Consider the following 19226-nt stretch of genomic DNA (forward strand, 5'->3'; position numbering starts at 1 on the left):
AAAACAGTAAATAATTTGCGTTAGATTTTTTCTGTAAACACTTGGTTTAGAAGCAGGTATTTTTCTGCTCTGATTTATAGCATATAAAAATTCAAGGGATACAGCTGAAGATGGAAATGAATGTGTGTGTATGTCTGCGTGTGAAAACTTCAGTTTTTTTTTATGTAGGCTGACACAGTAAAAGCCTGCAAAGGTTTGGAGTTCACATTTAGTCTTTAATGTTCAATTTGCTTCTCTGATCCATCTACATTGTTAACTCGCCTTCCCCCCAGAAATCTTAAACTTACAAACTAGAAGATAAAAATGGTTAAATGACGGATTCATAGAGATTTTTCCAACATACCTTTAACATTGACAGAAGACTTGAGCAGAGAAAATGTTCCAAAGGGCCTGTTCAGATTGACTCAGGCTTCCCTGCCTGTATGCCTCTTCTGTTTCTTTCCCAAGGAAAGCGAGAAAGCGGGAAACCTGAGGCAATGACATGCACCCAGGCCTCATCCCAGCATGCATTCAGCAGTCAGTCAGTTGAATAGTTGGGAACCAGGACTATGGGCACCAGAGGAATCGTGTGTACTTCAGAAAATGGACAGTCCTTGCCTCCCTCAAATTTCTACAAAAAATTAAGCAGTGTTGGTCAGGCTGTGGCACAGTATTCTGTAGTCATTTGCTAGAGCAGGGCTCATTTGAACCCTCCAGCCATAACTCATATTCCAGGGAAGAACTGCCTCCATACTCTGGTAATGAGTCTTTGCTCCTCTTTTTTCTACAAGATTTTCTTCTGTAAGTCACACACCCACTATCTCAGAGAAGTAACTCCCTAGCTATAGTACCATTTGCATGTATCAGTAAAAGTATTTCATATCAAATTCAAACCATTTGGACAGTATTATAGATAGGGAGAATATTTTATCCACAGTCTTAAGCAAGTAGAAAAATAGGCAGCATAAGCCAATACATCCTTTCTGCCCTGAATTTATATTGTTCAGCAAAAGAGTAGGTTTTGTGACAGGTCGTGTTCTAATGTAGAAGGTGTTTCCTTCACTCTTTAGTGTTTTTCAGAATTTTAACAAGGACAAAATGCTCACGGCTGACTTGAGAGTTATTTCCATACCTATAGCATCACTCATGTTCATGGCACAAACTTCGATTGCTTACTTTGGTCCTGTTTCAGCCAACTACCTGGCTGAAATCACATTCTTATTTAAACTGTGTGTTGAACTGAAGCCTTGGCTGTAACTTTACTTTGGAACCAAGTATCCGGAACTTAGGGCAGAAAAAAACACTTTCTCCTGCACTGCTGCATAGCTGCTATTTTTGAAAGACAAACTGTAACTTATATAGTATAGGCTCAAGGCTCCTTAAGATTGTTTCTGAGAAGACTATATTGGATCAAAACCAAAATTTTAATGATAGCATTTAGAAAATGTAGCACATGCAATAGTACACATTTGCCATAGACCATCGATACTGAAGACTGACAGAGTTTAGCTAACCTGGTCTTGTTTAAAACAGATATTCAAACTTGCTACCATAACAAATGCTGAAATGCCTACTGCCTGCTTTTGCTCTCGTGGAAGCATGGTAAGTGGAAATTGGCAAAGGCCAGACTTGTCATCTAAGTTAGGAAAAGGCTGGAAATAAAAAAAGACATGAAAATTTTTGCTTATCAGTAAATTTATTTAATATAAAATGAAAGAGGCACTGTGACTACAGGCTATGGCTTTCATTGTTATCAATCTGAAGGGTCCATGTATTGATACTTGCTGACTGCTTTGCAGCAAGTCATCTCAGGCTGTGATAGGTTTATTTTCATCTTATTTAAGTCAGCTTAGCTCTGTCCTCTGCCACAGTGTCTCCAGTGTCAACTTGCCCTTTTTGCCGCTTTAGTCCCTGATTTATTTTTAAAAACCTTAGCAGATTCAGTTTAAAACGTGTAGGCTTTATGGCGAATATTTCTGATGCAAAATCATTTTTGTGGGATCCTTTCATGTTGGCCCATGTCTGATCAGGAACTTTGCATTTCTCTGCTATGCTCTTCACCAGTCTGTTTGGAGGACTGAAAGCAGAAGAGCTTCCGGACAGCTTCTGCTTCCCTCGCAAGCATCTTAGAGCTCAAAACAACTTTGGGGTAAATAAGAGTAAACATATCTGTCCAAAGGAACGGCTTCTTCAGACGATTAGGGTTTGTGGACTCCATGCTAAAGCCTCAGTGCACTATAAAGAAGTCTTTATTATATCTATTTTTCCTTACTGGACACTGAGTCCTAATGATTTGGTGGCGGCAAGTGGCATGTTGGGTTTTTATTCTCCCCACTAATTTGGACCTCTGAGGACTGGGAACCTCCAAGCAAAAAACATCACCTGTTCCTATATTCTTTACTCATCTGAAATAGCTGTATTTCTAGCTGTTGTGTTATACAACAGTTTCAGGTAAGGTGTCGAAGAGCATTCTTTAGCAGTCCCTAAGCCTATGTTATAGACTGGTATCTACTTGCTGTATTTTACCCTTTTTAATAAGGAAATGCATAATCATCAATAATGATCCCTTTAATGGCATGCATACCTTGGTGCTATTGCTATGTTTGCAACTCCTGGCAATTTTTTTTTAATTCAAAATATTATTTTCTAAATCCTAGGCTAGAGTTTATTATTTTAGAAATTGAAAAAAAAGTTTTTGACATATCCTGAGCTATGCAAGCATAATAAAATACATTTTCCACATGTACTAACTAGAACTGTGCTAGCAAAAGTTCCTGAAATTAGAAACTTCAGACTATGCTTCTTTGTTAATCTTCAGTGAGCCTTAAAAGAATCTCAGTTTGAAGACAATTAATGAAGTATTTAAAAATTATGAAGGCTTAAAATCAATAGTTTTGTACATGCACATTACAAAATTAGAAACATCCCAGCTTCTTTCTCAGTACAGAACCCACCCTGAAGTTAAGGGGGAAAATACTCAATAGAAAACTCCTTTGGGAAACTTTTTTTAAGGGAAACTGTTTTGGCCTACATATGTTTAAGACTGCATAAACACCATGGGGACGTGAGGCATGCCAGCACAATCTCTTCTACTATACAGACCTTAAGTCTTGCTCTCTGCTTCAGGGGAATAGTAGTGAAAATGTGTAGAGATTATTGTCATTGATCCACTTCTCTACTTTGGTTTGCTCTCCAGAAGAGAACTGGGAAACTAATTTAGCTTTGCTAAGGACATCAGAAAGGGGAAATTAAGCCTCCAAATGTTAATGCATTCCTCAAGCTCAGGTCAAATTGACTGTGGTGTCCCCGTGGTGATTTACATCCATAAAGACTCTGATACTTGAAGGTACAGTTGACCTTTTACAACTTAATGGTCTCTGCACCTTGAGACTGAAGGTAGGAGTAATGTAAAAGCCACTGGCTTAGTTTTCTGTCTTTCTAGATTAGAATGGGAAGGGAAATCATGTTGGAAAGCAGTATCATGAGCTCACACTCAGGATGGAGGATTTATTTGTTTATTTTAAGAAACCTCTGAAATGTTTCTCTCAGCATCCAAGAAGCAAAGGACCTATCAAGATACTCCCTCTGGGAGTCCGTTGCTTTAAAGTTTCCTCTACAAACAAGTAAACAAAGCGGTGTAATAGTCAACCAACATTAAATAGCTGCCTTAGTTGAAACAGTCGTAACAGTGTTTTTACTGTAAACATCTGAACAGCTTCCACACTAGTAAGATAGAAATAGGAGTAGGAAATGTGCAGAGAAGAGCCATCCTCATGTAGTGAGGGTAGATTAATTTTCAGTGTGCATATTATTAGCTAAAACATTTCACATAAATTTTACTTAGTTCCTGTTCTGAAAATTTCAAATTTCAGGTATCTGATAGAGACAGCCATCATCTAGAAACTTGGAGGGGTAGGAAGAAAGAGGTTATAGTACATGTGTATAAAGTATTCACAAGTCTTGAACCCTGAACTTCATGCAGAATATTATCAGTCTGTTACCTTTACGTAAATACTGTCCATAAAGGTCAAAGTCTAAAAAACTCTGAAATTAGATTCTGTGTCCTGTCAGCATTTGCTTATATTTAACTGGTTACTAGTGCTGTAATTATCATAATGAATTACAGACTGTTCATGATCATAACTTGCTTTCTGCATTCGGGATTAAATTCAACCAATTTATTCTAATGAATTAGCTAATCTTGTGGTAGAAAGTGATGAAGTATATAGAATGTATTTCATGGCAGTTAGTGAACTTGTGAGTTTATCTTCTAAAGAACTCACCCAAAATCAGCATCTGCCTCTTATTTCTGTTATGTTTTGCCTTGTTCAGTTTTTCTCTTGCACAGTCTAAATATAGTTTCAAATTAGTAATGTTGAGACACTTCCTACTGCTATCAATGCCATTTACTTCCATATAATCACTGTCTTTTGATCAGATTACTTTCTTTTCCCATTAATAGTTTACAAGTCCTTTGAAAACAAAGTACTTTCACTGAAAAAGTAATATCGGCACATAATGGATCAATTAGGAAGGCATATGGCACAGAAAAGTGAACAAATCTTGAGCATTTTTGTCATAGTGATGAATATTCTGATTACTAGAGGTTGGTATTTCTTTGAAACATTTCTACAGTCGAAATATTTTTCACTTATAATTGATTATTTTGCAGACCCCTTTTTAATGTATACTGTTTGTATGTGTGCATATATGTATATTCAGAAGCGTAGCTATGCCATAAATAGCATGCACACACACACATATGGGAAACACACCAAGTCTCATGAAAAAAGACAGCAGCCGAGAGCTGAAGCAGGACCGCTATATGTGCATTGTAGCCAGCATATTGAATAACTTACTGAGGGGACTGCTGAAATAAGATGCATTGCTCCATGCCAGATATTTTCCTAAGAATAATTATGTATGACTGAGGCTAATTCTTGATATTTTTTGATGCAGTATTTGTCAGATTAAGAGTGTAGGAATTTTTAGGAATTTTATGCTTGGATATATAATTGGAAACACCTATCTGAGGAATCTGCATGTTGTTTATGAATTCTTTATGAGAATTAACTTTGTATGATTATCGTACTTTCTGCACAGGCTTTGTCAAGAGGCAAACTGATTTGCAATATGTCACAAATGCTGTTGCCCATTCCACCCAGGCTCAACTTCTGTGTCGAGAAGAAGGATGGAAGGATCTCTATTACAACAGCATGACTTTAGAGAAAATTCTGACTTACAGCAAAATTAGCTTATCAGGGGAGAAACTGGCTGGCTGGGATTGGGGGCTGATCTCAAGATGGAGAAGGCTGTCAATGTTTAAGAAAGCAAAAGCTATTTACTAAAATAGCAGGATGGGGCAAGGATTTTCCAGTTGGATCAAATAAGGGGAATTTACTGAATTAGTTTTAAAAGGCAGAAGAAGGAGAAGGGGAAGGAAATGAAATGTCTTGTGAACATAATTCCCTGAGGACTCTCAGAGACGGAGTGAACTGAAATATGGGACATTGCCATTAGTCAGCATGGTTTCCTTCTTGTAGTTTACCTGTTTTAAAAGGAGAATATTGTACTTGAATCATGGAAGAGATGTGGGTATTTGTGTGTACGTGACATTTCATTTACAAAAGCGAAGTGTAAATCCCAGAAACCCGTCATTTTGAGAGTATCCTTTGACTACTGCAGTATCTCCTGTGTCAGCACGAGCTTGTGAGTTTGGGGACAATTGGAAGGCAGGGCTCCAGATCCACAAACTGGTGACAGAAACAATGCTCTGAAAAAGTGCCAGAGAGACAAAGAAAAGCAGCAGTTCTGCAGTGTACCAAGTACAGGCTAGCTTAAAGCAGAGGAGTGCAACACCCAAAGCTTCTGCAATAAATTAGTTAGGGTAAAGCTTCTGGTTCGGTGGAAATAAGTTCAAGAATAAAATGGGAGTTACACAATTATTACAGATTGGCAGGCATTAAAGACATCTATGGTGCCTTCTAACATCTTGGCTAGAAAGGCATCATATAAAAGCAGACTTTAAGTTATTTATGGACAGACAGAGCCTAATGTTTTTAATTTTCTAGATAGCTCAGGAGGCCGATCAGATTGGCAATACTAGCAGAATGTATCAGGAAGTCCCAGCTCCTACTACCACAAATTAATAAAGTGTTTTGGGGAAAGATCCACAGTATTGGTAGACCTAGCTGTTCTAGTCATGACTGAGAATTTAATCTATTCTCACACTCAGGGAGAAGTCATCTTTCATTTACAATGTGCTGTTATATTTTATTTTTTAGTGTCAAACTGATATAAATGGATTTTGTCCTTGGTTTTTGATACTTACTATTGCCCATGCTGAATTCATTTTCTAATCATATGGAGGCCATATGTATTCTTTACACATAGACTGTACTGCACTGCAGAATTTATTATCCTATCCTATATTTAAATATACTGCTGTGACACATTCAAAGTCCAGCATATTTATGTGCTGTATATATGTTTACCACTAGTACATTATGAGGCACTGTAAAAATTGTATTTATCCACATAATTTTCTATAATAATTGTTAAATGGGGACATGTGAAAGCTTTCTGTGGAGGAAAAAAAAAAAAGTACCTCAAAATATCTATGCTCCTGTATATATAGGTATTTTGACTAGCTCAGTTCATGGAAGGAAGCATTTCATTGAACAAGGCAAGGACAGAAAATGACTGCTGAACAAGAAATCCGGTGATGAAATGATCCCTTCATAAGCACATATGCATCCTGGAGTTTTGGCCAGGGTACTTGCTATCTGTTCATACTTAGGCCTCTTACTCAGGAGATAAATGCCAGAGCATGGGACTGTAGGTGTTCGGGAGAGAGCAGAGCCGGGCCCCATCATGTACATGCTGACGACTGACTCAGTTGTTGTAATATTAGTAATATTTCTGCTAAGTCACAGCCCATATGCATATTGCATGATGGATGACCAGAAATCAGACTGTCAGGCTTTCAGTGTGGTGCATGCTGTGAGAGCTGGTCCGCAGTCAGTGCTGTAGTTCGTGATCAGAAAAGCAATGCAATCGTTCTGTTTTCTAGGGTTGGGATTATACATAAGGGATACCATAAAGGTCTGTGAATTTGACAGCTAGCCTTAAAATAGTAGTGCCCAAATGATGGTTCACAGGCAGCACATTGCCTCTGACCTCCTTTGACATTGCTCAGAGCTACAAGGAAATTAAAACATTAAAAAAGAGGCCAGCAGGAAGCAAAGTGTGTGATGCTGCTGTGTCATGTTTCTTGTTCGGTGTTGTTGCCCACCGGCCAAAGGAGGTGGGGGAACCACTCTTAAATGCTTGTGAAGTGAAACAGATGCTGTTCTCCTGTTTCAGCAAATTTAATAGTATGATCTTGTTAGGTTTTGACATGTGCACTTCAAAATATTTCCAGAGAAAATTGCTGCATGCATAGGATTATTTTCGGTCACAGTTATGCACATGGGTATCCGTGCGTAAGGGCCTGAGCATTTCTTTCCCCTTGTCCTGCCTGATGACTGTCTCCTCCCTGCCTCCAGGTACCAGATACACACCGGCCTTCAGCACTCCATTATACGGCCAACCCAGCCCAACTGCTTACCTCTGGATAACGTCACACTACCTCAGAAGCTGAAGGAGGTTGGTTATTCAACACACATGGTTGGCAAGTGGCACTTGGGGTTTTATCGCAGGGAATGCATGCCCACGCAGAGAGGATTCGACACTTTCTTCGGCTCACTCTTAGGCAGCGGCGACTATTACACTCACTTCAAATGTGACAGCCCAGGGATATGTGGCTATGACCTGTACGAGAACGACAATGCAGCTTGGGATCATGACAACGGCATCTACTCTACACAGATGTACACACAAAAAGTACAACAAATCTTAGCTTCTCATAACCCCAGGAAACCTATTTTCTTATATATTGCTTACCAGGCTGTTCATTCGCCTCTTCAGGCACCAGGCAAGTATTTTGAACATTATCGATCAATAAATAACATCAACAGGCGAAGATATGCTGCAATGCTAGCTTGTTTGGATGAAGCCATAAACAACGTAACCCTTGCATTAAAGAAGTATGGTTACTATGAGAATAGCATTATCATATATTCATCGGATAACGGCGGGCAGCCAATGGCTGGAGGAAGTAACTGGCCTCTCCGAGGAAGCAAAGGGACCTATTGGGAAGGAGGTATCCGTGCTGTTGGGTTTGTCCATAGCCCCCTTCTAAAAAACAAAGGGTCTGTGTGTAAGGAGCTCGTGCACATTACAGACTGGTTCCCCACTTTGATCACGCTGGCAGAAGGCCAGATCGACGAAGATATCCAGCTGGATGGCTATGATATATGGGAAACCATTAGCGAAGGCAGGCGTTCTCCACGGGTAGACATCTTACACAACATCGACCCGATTTACACCAAAGCCAAAAATGGGTCCTGGGCAGCTGGCTATGGGATCTGGAACACTGCGATTCAGTCAGCCATCAGAGTGAATCACTGGAAACTACTGACAGGAAATCCGGGATATAGTGACTGGGTGCCTCCACAGGCCTTCAGTAACGCGGGCCCCAACCGCTGGCACAACGAACGCGTTTCTTGGTCAGCTGGCAAAACAGTGTGGCTTTTCAACATAACTGCTGATCCGTATGAACGAGTGGACCTCTCTGCAAGGTATCCAGATGTAGTGAAGCAGTTGTTGCGGAGGCTGTCACAGTTCAATAAGACTGCAGTTCCTGTTCGATACCCACCTAAGGACCCTCGGAGTAACCCGAAGCTCAATGGAGGAGTCTGGGGTCCATGGTTTAAGGAGGATGAAAAGAAAAAGAAATCAGACAAAAGTAAAGGTGCAAATAAGCAAAAGAAGAACAAGAACAAGAAAAAAGCAAATCGGAAAAAAGGGCAATCTTTACATTGCCGTTCACGTCTTGGTGGATAGACCCTAAGCACACTCTTTTGCCAAGTCTTAAGTCAGCTTGGCCCAACTTTCTTGAACTTCTGACAGAATATACTAGAAATGCTAGCTCTGCACTATGGATGGAAGTTGTCACCTTTTAATTTTTTTCTCTGATTTCACCAGCACAAGATAAGTCAACACTGCCTTGAGTGTATGTAAGCATCCACGTGACAAACTTTCTCCTCTGCAGGATGAACGGTGCTCACCCATCACAGCTACATTCCAGATGACAACAGCGATAACACCTAATTTCAGTAATCTAATTTTTCATAAACAAATGGTAGTTCCCTGCTTAAGTTTGTTGGAATATTTGGAGAGTATGGAGATGTTAATGGCAGATGTTCTCAAACTGACAGATGATTCATAGAGAGAAAGGAATAACAAAACTTGAGAACCTCTGTGGGTCAGAAAGTGTTAGTCACCAACCTGTGACAGTTTTTGATATATCACAGCAAAAATATGAAGCCATCAGAGTAATTTTTTAGAGGTGCTGGGGAGGGGGTCATGATAGGAGGAAAGCTGCTTTGAATTAGACTCTGTCTGTCTTACATAAATCAGAAATACTTTTAAAATTTCCGAGATGTGCTAAGCTTCCCCCTTTTGTAGTAAAACCAGAAGGTTGTTATGCAACACATAGCTAGCACAGGCCATATATAATTTATTATAGGCATAGACAAAAACACATCACCAAAGTGAATGTAATATTTAAACACTTTAAGATAACTATGCAACAATATGTAAAAGACATAATTTATTTTACAGCACAATACTTATTTCTCTCCCATTAAAATTGTAATTACTGGGTGATACAAGCACCCTTTGGGTGCTGGGGTTGTTTGGGTTTTTTTTCCTTTGATTTTTGATTTTATTTCCACTCGGTCATTCAGAGTTTTATTTAACAGATCCATATCCTCAGAGTACTGTAAAACAAGAAAATACTGTATACACTGCTAGGATGAGAAAGAATGATTCAGGTGCATCATTTCATTATGTATTTGCCTCCAATTATTTTGAATGTAACAAAGATTATTTAATTTAGTAGTCACGGGAATATTGTTCAGTTTCTGTACAGAAGCTAGGCCATCTTTATGTTTGGGGGGAAAATTCTACTTTAAACCTTTTATTTATGTATCTATTAAAATAGTTTATTTTTATGGCATTCATAAAAGTAGTCTGCCTCTTTCTTGCATGAAAGGTAGCAATTCTGTCCTTGTTTATTTTAAGCGAACTCAATAAGCTTTTTATTACTATTATTTTTGGTACAGGGATGATTTTATGACATTTCACTTCTGAAACAGAATTTCTCCTTCCAATATGTATATAATTTGAAACATGGTTCAAACTTTGCCCTTTTCCAAGATGTCTGCGTGGATGATCAATGGATGTATTGACTGCATATTCTTGGTGATCTCTGATAATTGATAGAATACATATGCACATATTCAAGATTAATTAAGTAAAATTGGTGATTCATTTGTTAAATAGCTCTAACATATTTGGGTAAAGTTTAAAATAAGCATGCTTTTCAACTACATCTCACTTGACTCAGAAATCACATTTATATAAATGGATTACAGTTGAAAAATTAAACATTCATAAAATCAGTGCACACTAAAATCTGAATAATGTCCAATGCTCCGACACCCCCGGACCTTTTTTGAAAAGAAACTAACTGTAGACATTTACTGCCAAAACCTACTAAATTGCATATTTTCAGCTATAAAGCAGAACAAAGCTGTCATTAACAAAAACTTAGAACCAAGTTAGTCATATTTTAGAGTTGCTTTTGTAATGAATACACTGGGGAGAAGATAGAAATGGACTTCTTGAATAGTTACCTATAAATAATAATTGTAAAAGGATGATGTGTATCTGCATATGTGGTTCGTTTTGTCTCTGTTATTTTTCATATTGCATGGTCCTTAAGAGGACTAATTGATTTTCTTAGAAATCTATCTAGCTTTAGTTAAGATGCAGACTATTCAGTGAATAATCAGGAACTCAAATGTTCTCTAATTTCTCACTTCTTTTTTTTTTCCAAATGTGCCCTTGATGTCCTTAAAAGAAATTATAATAATGTCTTGAGATATTATGCTGCAGAATGTCTTATAAAATTCATGTCTTTGAGAAAATACATGCTTTTTTTGTCTTTGAGAGAAAGCGAGATTTTTAAAATTAATCGGGATTAGCTCTCAATATACAGGTATATGTACAAATTGGACAAATGTAGATATGATGCACCTTGTCTAGTTTGGGAAAGAACCTACATTTCAGTAATAGACATTAGGAGAGAAGGAAGCAGGAACTGATTTTGAAACATTATGCTGTCTAACTGTTTACAACTTAACACATAAATCATGATGTTTATCTTTGAAATACCCCTGTTGCACACTGAGTTCAGCATTAGAAAGAAATAGTAACTTTCCAAGGTCATTTAAAAAAGGCCAAAATTAGATGTGTAAGATAAAGTATACATAAAGAAGGACTAGGATATTTTAATTTATTTTGGCACAATAGAAACAAGGCACTGTAATGAAGTGTTATCCTCATAGAATCAATGATCACTCTTTTCCATGAAAGTTTTATGGTTGAGTTGGCTTTTATTGGACTGAAGCAATCAGAGACCATTATTCTCTGACAACATTTTATTCTACAATTATTTATATCTGTTCTCTCTCAGACAAAATGGGAGTCCTTGAAAGTCATCAGTGCAAAGCAAAACAGCGAATCAGTTCTTGCATGCCTGTATATTAAATAAATGTGCCACAAGGGTGTCTGTGGAGTACACAATGGGAGTACCTTTTCTAAGGCTGCACTGGCTCTTAGTTAGGCTGATTCCCTTGAAAGTGATACTCTGATATGGTACAGGGCAAAAGTTGAATGTAGAGTGGGTTAGAAAATACCTACAGTTTGGAAGCCTTCCTGAATCTTTTGCTGAAAAGATCCTGAAGTAAAAATACAGTGTTTCAATTTTCCTGTCTATTCTCATGCAATACTTCTTTTTTCACTCCAACAATACAATGGTCTCTAGGTTTTGGTGATACTGTATAGCTGTGTGGTGCTTAGTTGCCAGCTGGGGTTAAACCACAACACTCTCAAACCTGACTTTCTGTTTACAGAGTTGTAAGTAGTTCATACACTCTCACAGCAGGATTTCTCATGTTATTTGTGTCTCAGAATGTGTTACGTGCCCAATGTCAGGGAGGGTAAACTGCAAACAGCTCGGAGACATGCTGAAACCACAGTCCTGTATTCTGAAAGAAAACCAACAGTCCTCCTAATTGCTGGACAGAGATAACGAGGCAGTTACCACTTTACTCAGGCTGATATATTTGGGCAACAGCGCTCTTGAAAACCGGCTGATATTTGGTGTAAGTCAGTAAGTGGTCTCTCTACCCAACATTTTTAAGACATCTAGAAGACTGTATGAGGGTGGGAAAGGCAGGGAGGATTTACTTATTATTTTTAAGTTGTCTCAAGCCTTCTATTCTCCACATGTTATATGGGTACAAGAAAAAGCAGGTCTGATGGTAACTCTGATCTGGTCTTGGTGGCATCCACACTTTTGGGAGAACCAGCCTGAGCAAGAAGAAAATACTTCATCCTTTTCCACATATTGTTGATAGCTGTGATCTTGGATCATCGTTTCAAGGGAACTTGAAGGGTGGGAAGGATAACTGCAGGGAAGAGAGGAAGAAAGAAAAACTTGAAAAAGAAAAAACAGAAAAAACAACGAAACAAACCAGAAGCAAGAAAGCCTTGCCTTGTGATCTGTGCTCCTTGAACATAGTATAGTATGCTGAATTGTGTTTTAAAATCTTGTGTGAAAAATATTTGTAATTTTCAGTTTTTCTCGATTTCATTCTACAGCTCTTTGAATTACCTTTCTAATGGTTAGATAATTTTATTATGTTAACTTTTTATTGTTGTTGTTGTTATTTAGTTTGACATAAATTTGGAGACAAAACACTATCCTGGCTACAGATAAAGACCAGTAGAAGGAAGTGCCAAGAATGGTAAGTAAATCTAAACTGGCAGTCTTTACGTACAGGTCATGCTGTAAGATCTGAGGGAAAGTCCATGTGGTTGTGAAGCTCAGTCATGGAATATGAATTCTTATAACTAATGGAGTCATTAGCGTCTGAAGACATCTGAAAGATTCATCTATCTGCTGGGACATGAGGCTTTTTGGAAAGTGAATTAAGCCATTAAACCGAGTGACTTTCTCTTTCGTCCTGTAAGTAATGGGTGCTGATTGGATTTCAAGCTGATGAAAGAGCACTCGTGTTTCCATCTGTGCAGGATTGTACATAATGGGTTATCTGAGGTATCGTCTAGACAATGCTGAAACTTGGGGTTTGTGATCATACTGCACAGAATAAGCTGCTTTTTCTTTCCCCATGTTTCACGCACTGCAGGTTTAGCAACCAGCAACACTCACGCTTTTACATAGCCACCCATGTTTTAAAGTTGCCTTTTATAAAGAGCATTATCTTTCCGCAGCAGAAAGCAAGACAGTAGCAAATGTGAGAACATATGAGGTCAGATACTGGGCTGCAACATTTAGGGAATAAACTAGGAATGGACTTGCTGTTAAAATTTTTTTCAGTTAAAGTAGCTTCTGATTTGGTTAATGGCAAAGAGTAAGAGCAGTTTACACTGTGCAATTAGACAAAAGAAATGAGGATGTCTGAATTCTCCTTAAACTACAAGGAGATACTGAATTCCTCCCAGTGGCATTCTTCAGTGCAAATGGGGATACTGGATCTAACAACTTCTACTCCAGAGGTTGTTCAGAAAATCTCTGAAAAGAGAAAAAGAACGGAAGAAAATAACATATGGTATGTTCTGTAGGATTTTTTGTTTTTCAGATATGGTGATCTATGAACAAAGGAATATACCTCTGCTGACTATTTTGCATGTTTCCAGGACTTGTGTATAAATACTTGGTAATTTTCAGTATGTAATATTCATGGACTAACTACAGGTTCATTCTGTCCTCTTGCTTTAAACCCAGTGAATATTCATCAGTGATGTTCAAGCAAATCAAATAAAACATACTATAAATTACACTATCATTGTTAGGTCTGCTTTTCCAAAAGATAATATTAGATCAGAGAAAGATGCTGGAATATACAATATACCTGTTGACTACTGACTTAGTGAACTGTACTCTCAGGACAGCAGTAACTTTTGCTGCTCTCAATCTTTTACTTTCTCATTTCTAAGAACAGGCAGAGAATGCATATACCCGCAGAGGAAAAAAAAAAAAAAAAAAAAAAAAAAAAAAAAAAAATCAGTTAGATAACACAAGCTTCACTTCAGCATTCCATTCCTGTTCAGCACAGTACTCAATAATGTATTTAATTTCATCTCTGTGGAACACATGTCAAGGCCTTGATAAAGTGGAGGGGTTGTGCAAAAGGCAGGCCAGTGTGAAAATACAGAAATGTTCTTTCCCTGAATTATGCTTGTTTTCACCTCTGCCAAGCAAGTTAATAATAATAATAGGTATAAACATAGTTAACGACATGAAAGAAGATCTAATTAAGTGCCTGGATCTGAAATAATGTTGCAACGACGTTATAGTCCATGATATGGTTAAAAGTTATTTCATAAATTCTATTTGTTTCAATTATAATCAGGGCAACATTGCTAAAGTTTAGCTTGTGACTGAAGTAACAGAACTGATTAATGACTGTTACTGTGAATTTCCATAATGAGTGAACAGGGTCCTGAAATGTCATACCAGCATGGCCTGAAAAATAATTTTTTTAAATTTCTTATAAACATCAGAGTCTCAATAAAAGTCAAGTATTTAATCACCTAAAATTAGTGCAGGCTGTGATGTTTGTTGTCATTCCCTAGATTTGCTTAAAAAGATTCTTTTTGAGAATTACTTGGCAAGGCCATATTTATTCCTCCTTTACATGCAGCTTTGCTTCTGCTACTTAAGATTAGCCAGCACAGAGCTCCATACAGGAGAAAGTCGAAGAGGCTCTAAAAGTAAGAATTGTTCTTCATTGTAAATATATAGAGCGCAGTTTGGAAGAGGATGTCGACGGTATCAGAATCCAGTACATTTGGAGAGATTTGCCAAAGTCTAATGTGATAGACTGATTCATTCCTTTTAGATAACCAAGACATGTTTTTATTTTTTAATATGGCTAGAGAAGGAGGGGAAACATGGTGCTCTGAGAAAATGAAGAGTACCAGACTGTGACTGGTACCATATTTGGAATGCAGATACGGCAAGTTTCTGAAAAAGAGCATTTTGGGAGCGTGAACTGAATGTCATTAAATAAATAATTCATCTATCATCATCTGGTTTTCTTCTAAAAAACCCCAACCTTCAAAGCTTTGAATATTGGCAAAACTTTAAGGCTGAGGGTGTAACTATTAATGTCTTACCTTTGGGCAACCATCTTAAGTCTCTTACAGGACACCTTTTTTATAGTGTTTGGTTCCAGTTCTTGTTTGGGTTTTCATTAGCAGATTTCATTGCATTTTATCACTCTGGATGGAGTGCATATAGTTAGTGATTATAAAGAGCATATTGGAGCTCTTTGGTTGGTGCTGTTTATCTTTACCAAATTGTTTAGTCTCTCAAATTGCTAAGTAATCTCTTAGCAAAACCTATTTCTAATATACTTAAATAATTGATCTCTTATTACTATGTAGCTATGGAGGATTTGAAAATTAATCATCTCCATTCTGTTTGGACAGCAGAGGAAGGTCTCTGCAGTTAATAAATGTTAACCTCCACAAAGAAGGGTTTGCAGAGATACAGAGGGAGTGCACAGCCCTGGCCTTCAGCCCAGATGACTTCAGCAGTTTACAACCTTTTGTCTTTAAACATGATTTCTTTGAGATTTTTACTGCCACTAGATTTTTTTTTTTCCTTCCCTTTGAAAGGAAAAAGGCTAAATGCTTAATTTTGCTTTTGACAGCGGATGTGAAAGTCTGCTTGGAACTGCCCCCTGCATAGAATGGCAGCATGAGAAGAACAAGAAGTGCCTGGTTTGCGTCAGGAAGAACACGCCGTGCTGCTTCCACTCCCACTGCTCTCCTCAGCCTCCCACAGCCTCAGCTACCAACTCCTTAACAGGAAAGTCATTAAACTCTTTAGCATGTGAGTATGCCAAGATCCAATAGTTATCCCTAGATAATGAGCAAGCTTAGATGAAGCAGCACCCTTTCTGGTTCCTGTCCTTTCTTTCCAGTCACTGTCTTACTTTCACACTCTGACTAAACTTGTAGGATGGTTATATTAAAATCAGTGGAAGATTTTCTCTATTACAGGTTCAGCAGGCTGAGATCTCACCAACATCTGTTTCCTTCTTGTCCATGCCAGCAAACACCAGCATGAGGACTTGTAGGACTAGAAGACAGTCCTTGGAAGTCCACTTAAATTCATGTCTTTCTCATATTAGTCATGATTGTTCCTCAGAGGTATGCAGGAAGGCATTTTATATAACATAATCCTAAATTCAAATAAATTCATAAACAAATAATAACTGTTCTCATTGTCGTTTGCTTATACAGTAGACTTGTTAAATATACAATATCTTGCTAAAGACACAATTTTACCAGGTTACCATTTCCTATACTTTTCTTTAATTCCCATTTTATTACTCAACTCTTCTTAACTAGAAGAGAGCTGTTACTTGAATAAACATGAAGAAAAGCACCCAGTTCTGATTTAAAGCAGAAAAATATGAAGAATCGATTACTTCTAATAGTTAATATCTGAGTTAAAAGTATATATGCCTTCTTTCTAATTTGATTTTTATTTTTTTGTCTGGTTACAGATTCCAGCCTTATGTTATCTTTATCCCCAAGATTAAGAGTCCTTTGGTACCTGGTGTTTTCCTCTTATGATTGTACATCTGTGTTCCAATCTTTAATTTTTTTACAAGCTGAACAGATTGAGTCCTTAGAGTCTAATCATTGTATAGCACTTTCTCCAGTTCCTGAATAGGACCTGAGGCTTTTTTGCACACCTTCTCCAGTTTTTCAGTAGACTAGGAAAAATGTGGACATCAAAAGTAAATACAATATTCCACTACTAGTTTCACTCAAGCTACATAAATGAAGAAATATCACCTCCTGAGAAGAAGGGAATATTCCTCTGCCTCTAATGAGTTGCACGTCCTTTGTGACTCAATTTAAGGTTTCTCACCACTCCAGCCATTCTACTGGTGGGCCTTCATTCCTTGTTACACATACTCTGTGCATCAGTCCATAGCTGGTTTCAGTAAAACGTATTTTTGTTGAAGAGGCTGAATTGCTACGATTCTATGAATTTTTCAGATAATCTGCATCACTTTGTGGTTACCCTCTCCTTCTACCACTCCAGCAGCCTTTGTGTCACCTGCGAATCTTGTCTGTAGTCATTTTGCATGGGCTGGACCCAGTTCTGCTTCCCATGACAGCACCTCCTCTTAATGATGACTTCCCATTGACAGCTACCTTGGAGGCCTATCAGGTAGCCATTGCTAATGCAATTTGGTGAATACTCTGCTTGTACTCTCAGAATTATTTTAGCTTGTTGATTGCTTGGTTCAAGTAGCAAACCAGTTTGGAATCCAGGAGCCCTGAAAGCCTAAATCTCATGTAGTGGAAAGTAGCTATAATGTTCAAACTCTGCCCTGCAGGCTGCACTGAGCCTAGAGCATCCCCTGCTGCTTCAGTCTTGGGATGGCACTCCCAGTCAAGCAGCCCAGGCAGGGAACTAGCCTGTGTTTATTTTTGTTGTTTCATGTGAGGTAATCTTGTACTTCTTAGGTGGTGTTTATTCTTATGCAGAAGAAAAAAAAAAAAAAAGTTTGAAATTGTCCTGGAAAAAGTATTTGATGTTTTCTCACAATTCCATTCTTTGTCTCAACTTCTAGAGCCATTTTCTAAAAGCCCCCTGTGCAAAACAGAAGATGAAAATGTAGAAAATAAAGAGGATACAGAATAAACTAATTATATTTTATATCCCAAAATATACTAAGAGCAGCCATGCCTTATAATGTCCAATTCAGGAAAAAATACGAATGTCCTCCTCTAAGGAATAAATTTTCTAAAGTCACTTTTTCACATTCCATTATTCCAGAGGGTTTAACTCACACTTATTTAAATCAGTTATATTCTGTTTATTCAGATATAGCCTTCAAGGTAGCATGCATAACTGAAGTGGTTTAGGTTGCATTTTTTCCAACAGAACATGTTAAAGATCATGTAGGTGAGTAATCAATGCCATAAAATAACTGCTCCATTTCCATTGCTATGGACAAACCCTCATTCTGATTTTCCTGGTTCTGAGTGAGACATGCTGGTTTGTCACTGCTGAATGGTGAAATTCACTCTGTCTCACTGAAACTCTACTGTGATATACATACCAAGCTATTTCTTCCACTGTTTTCCTTCATGGTGTGCAGTCTTGTTTTTGAGCAGTTTCTGTACATTTACTAAATCTACCCTCACAGTTTGCAGTGAAGGGCATTATTTCTCTCTCTGTTTTACATATAGAAAATAAGACATAGGTTGTTCCCAGGTGACAAAAGGAAGTCACTGGCAAGGGCTGACGAAAGCCCAGATGTCCTGAACTGGAGTCTAATGTTTAAACCGTAAGGCCATCATTCCTCAAACACTTCATCACATTTGCTCTACTGGCATTTCCTCAGAGCAGCATTTACATCCATGTGCAATAGTACCCTGGCAGCCTCTCAGTTGCCCAGTTTAGCTGCTGTGTATCGAGTTCAGAGATGAAGAGCAGATTTGGATGTTCTCATCATTGTCCCAGTGGACTGGAAGGCAAAGGTCACATTCAAAAAATCAGCTGCTACCTGAGCCCATGGTTCAGCTGGGAGGAGCGAGGGGTAGGGAAACACTCAGGCTGACTTAACAATTCACATCCTAAATTCTTTTGCTGCATCCAACAAGATGGAAAATATTTTCCCTACAACAATATCAAATACATTTGTAGAATTGTCTTCTAATTCCAGGATGTATTCAGCCTGTAACTGATACTATTTCCCCAAAGATTTTTTTTATTTTTTTCACCAGCTACTTTTTGAAAATATAAACAAAAGTAGAGTTTCACTGCAAGGGTATTAGTACTGCTGGAAAACACTAAAAGCTTTAATAATGAAAATAGGGCAGTCTGAGAGTTTATGGTTTACAAGTCTGCTGTTTACAGCTCCAGGTGAGATACTTACTGGCTTAAATGGGCATTTTGTCAATTACTAAGATAGATGTGACAGCAGTAAATGAAAAATTGCAATTTGTTTGTGTAT

General features: G+C 38.0%; 1 protein-coding gene across 2 annotated transcripts in view; it reads left to right on the forward strand.

The window, feature by feature from the left end:
• The window catches only part of ARSJ (arylsulfatase family member J), a 46145-nt gene extending 36054 nt beyond the window's left edge, over nt 1-10091 (forward strand). For both annotated transcript variants that reach the window (XM_026848164.1, XM_026848163.1), the window contains one exon: nt 7527-10091. In XM_026848164.1, coding sequence (XP_026703965.1) covers nt 7527-8925 — 1399 coding nt within the window. In that variant the 3' untranslated portion in view covers nt 8926-10091. The remainder of the gene's footprint in view (nt 1-7526) is intronic.
• The last annotated feature ends 9135 nt before the right edge of the window (nt 10092-19226 follow it).

Source organism: Athene cunicularia, assembly GCF_003259725.1.
Source record: "Athene cunicularia isolate RWA chromosome 4 unlocalized genomic scaffold, athCun1 chr4_part2, whole genome shotgun sequence".
NCBI lineage: Eukaryota > Metazoa > Chordata > Aves > Strigiformes > Strigidae > Athene > Athene cunicularia.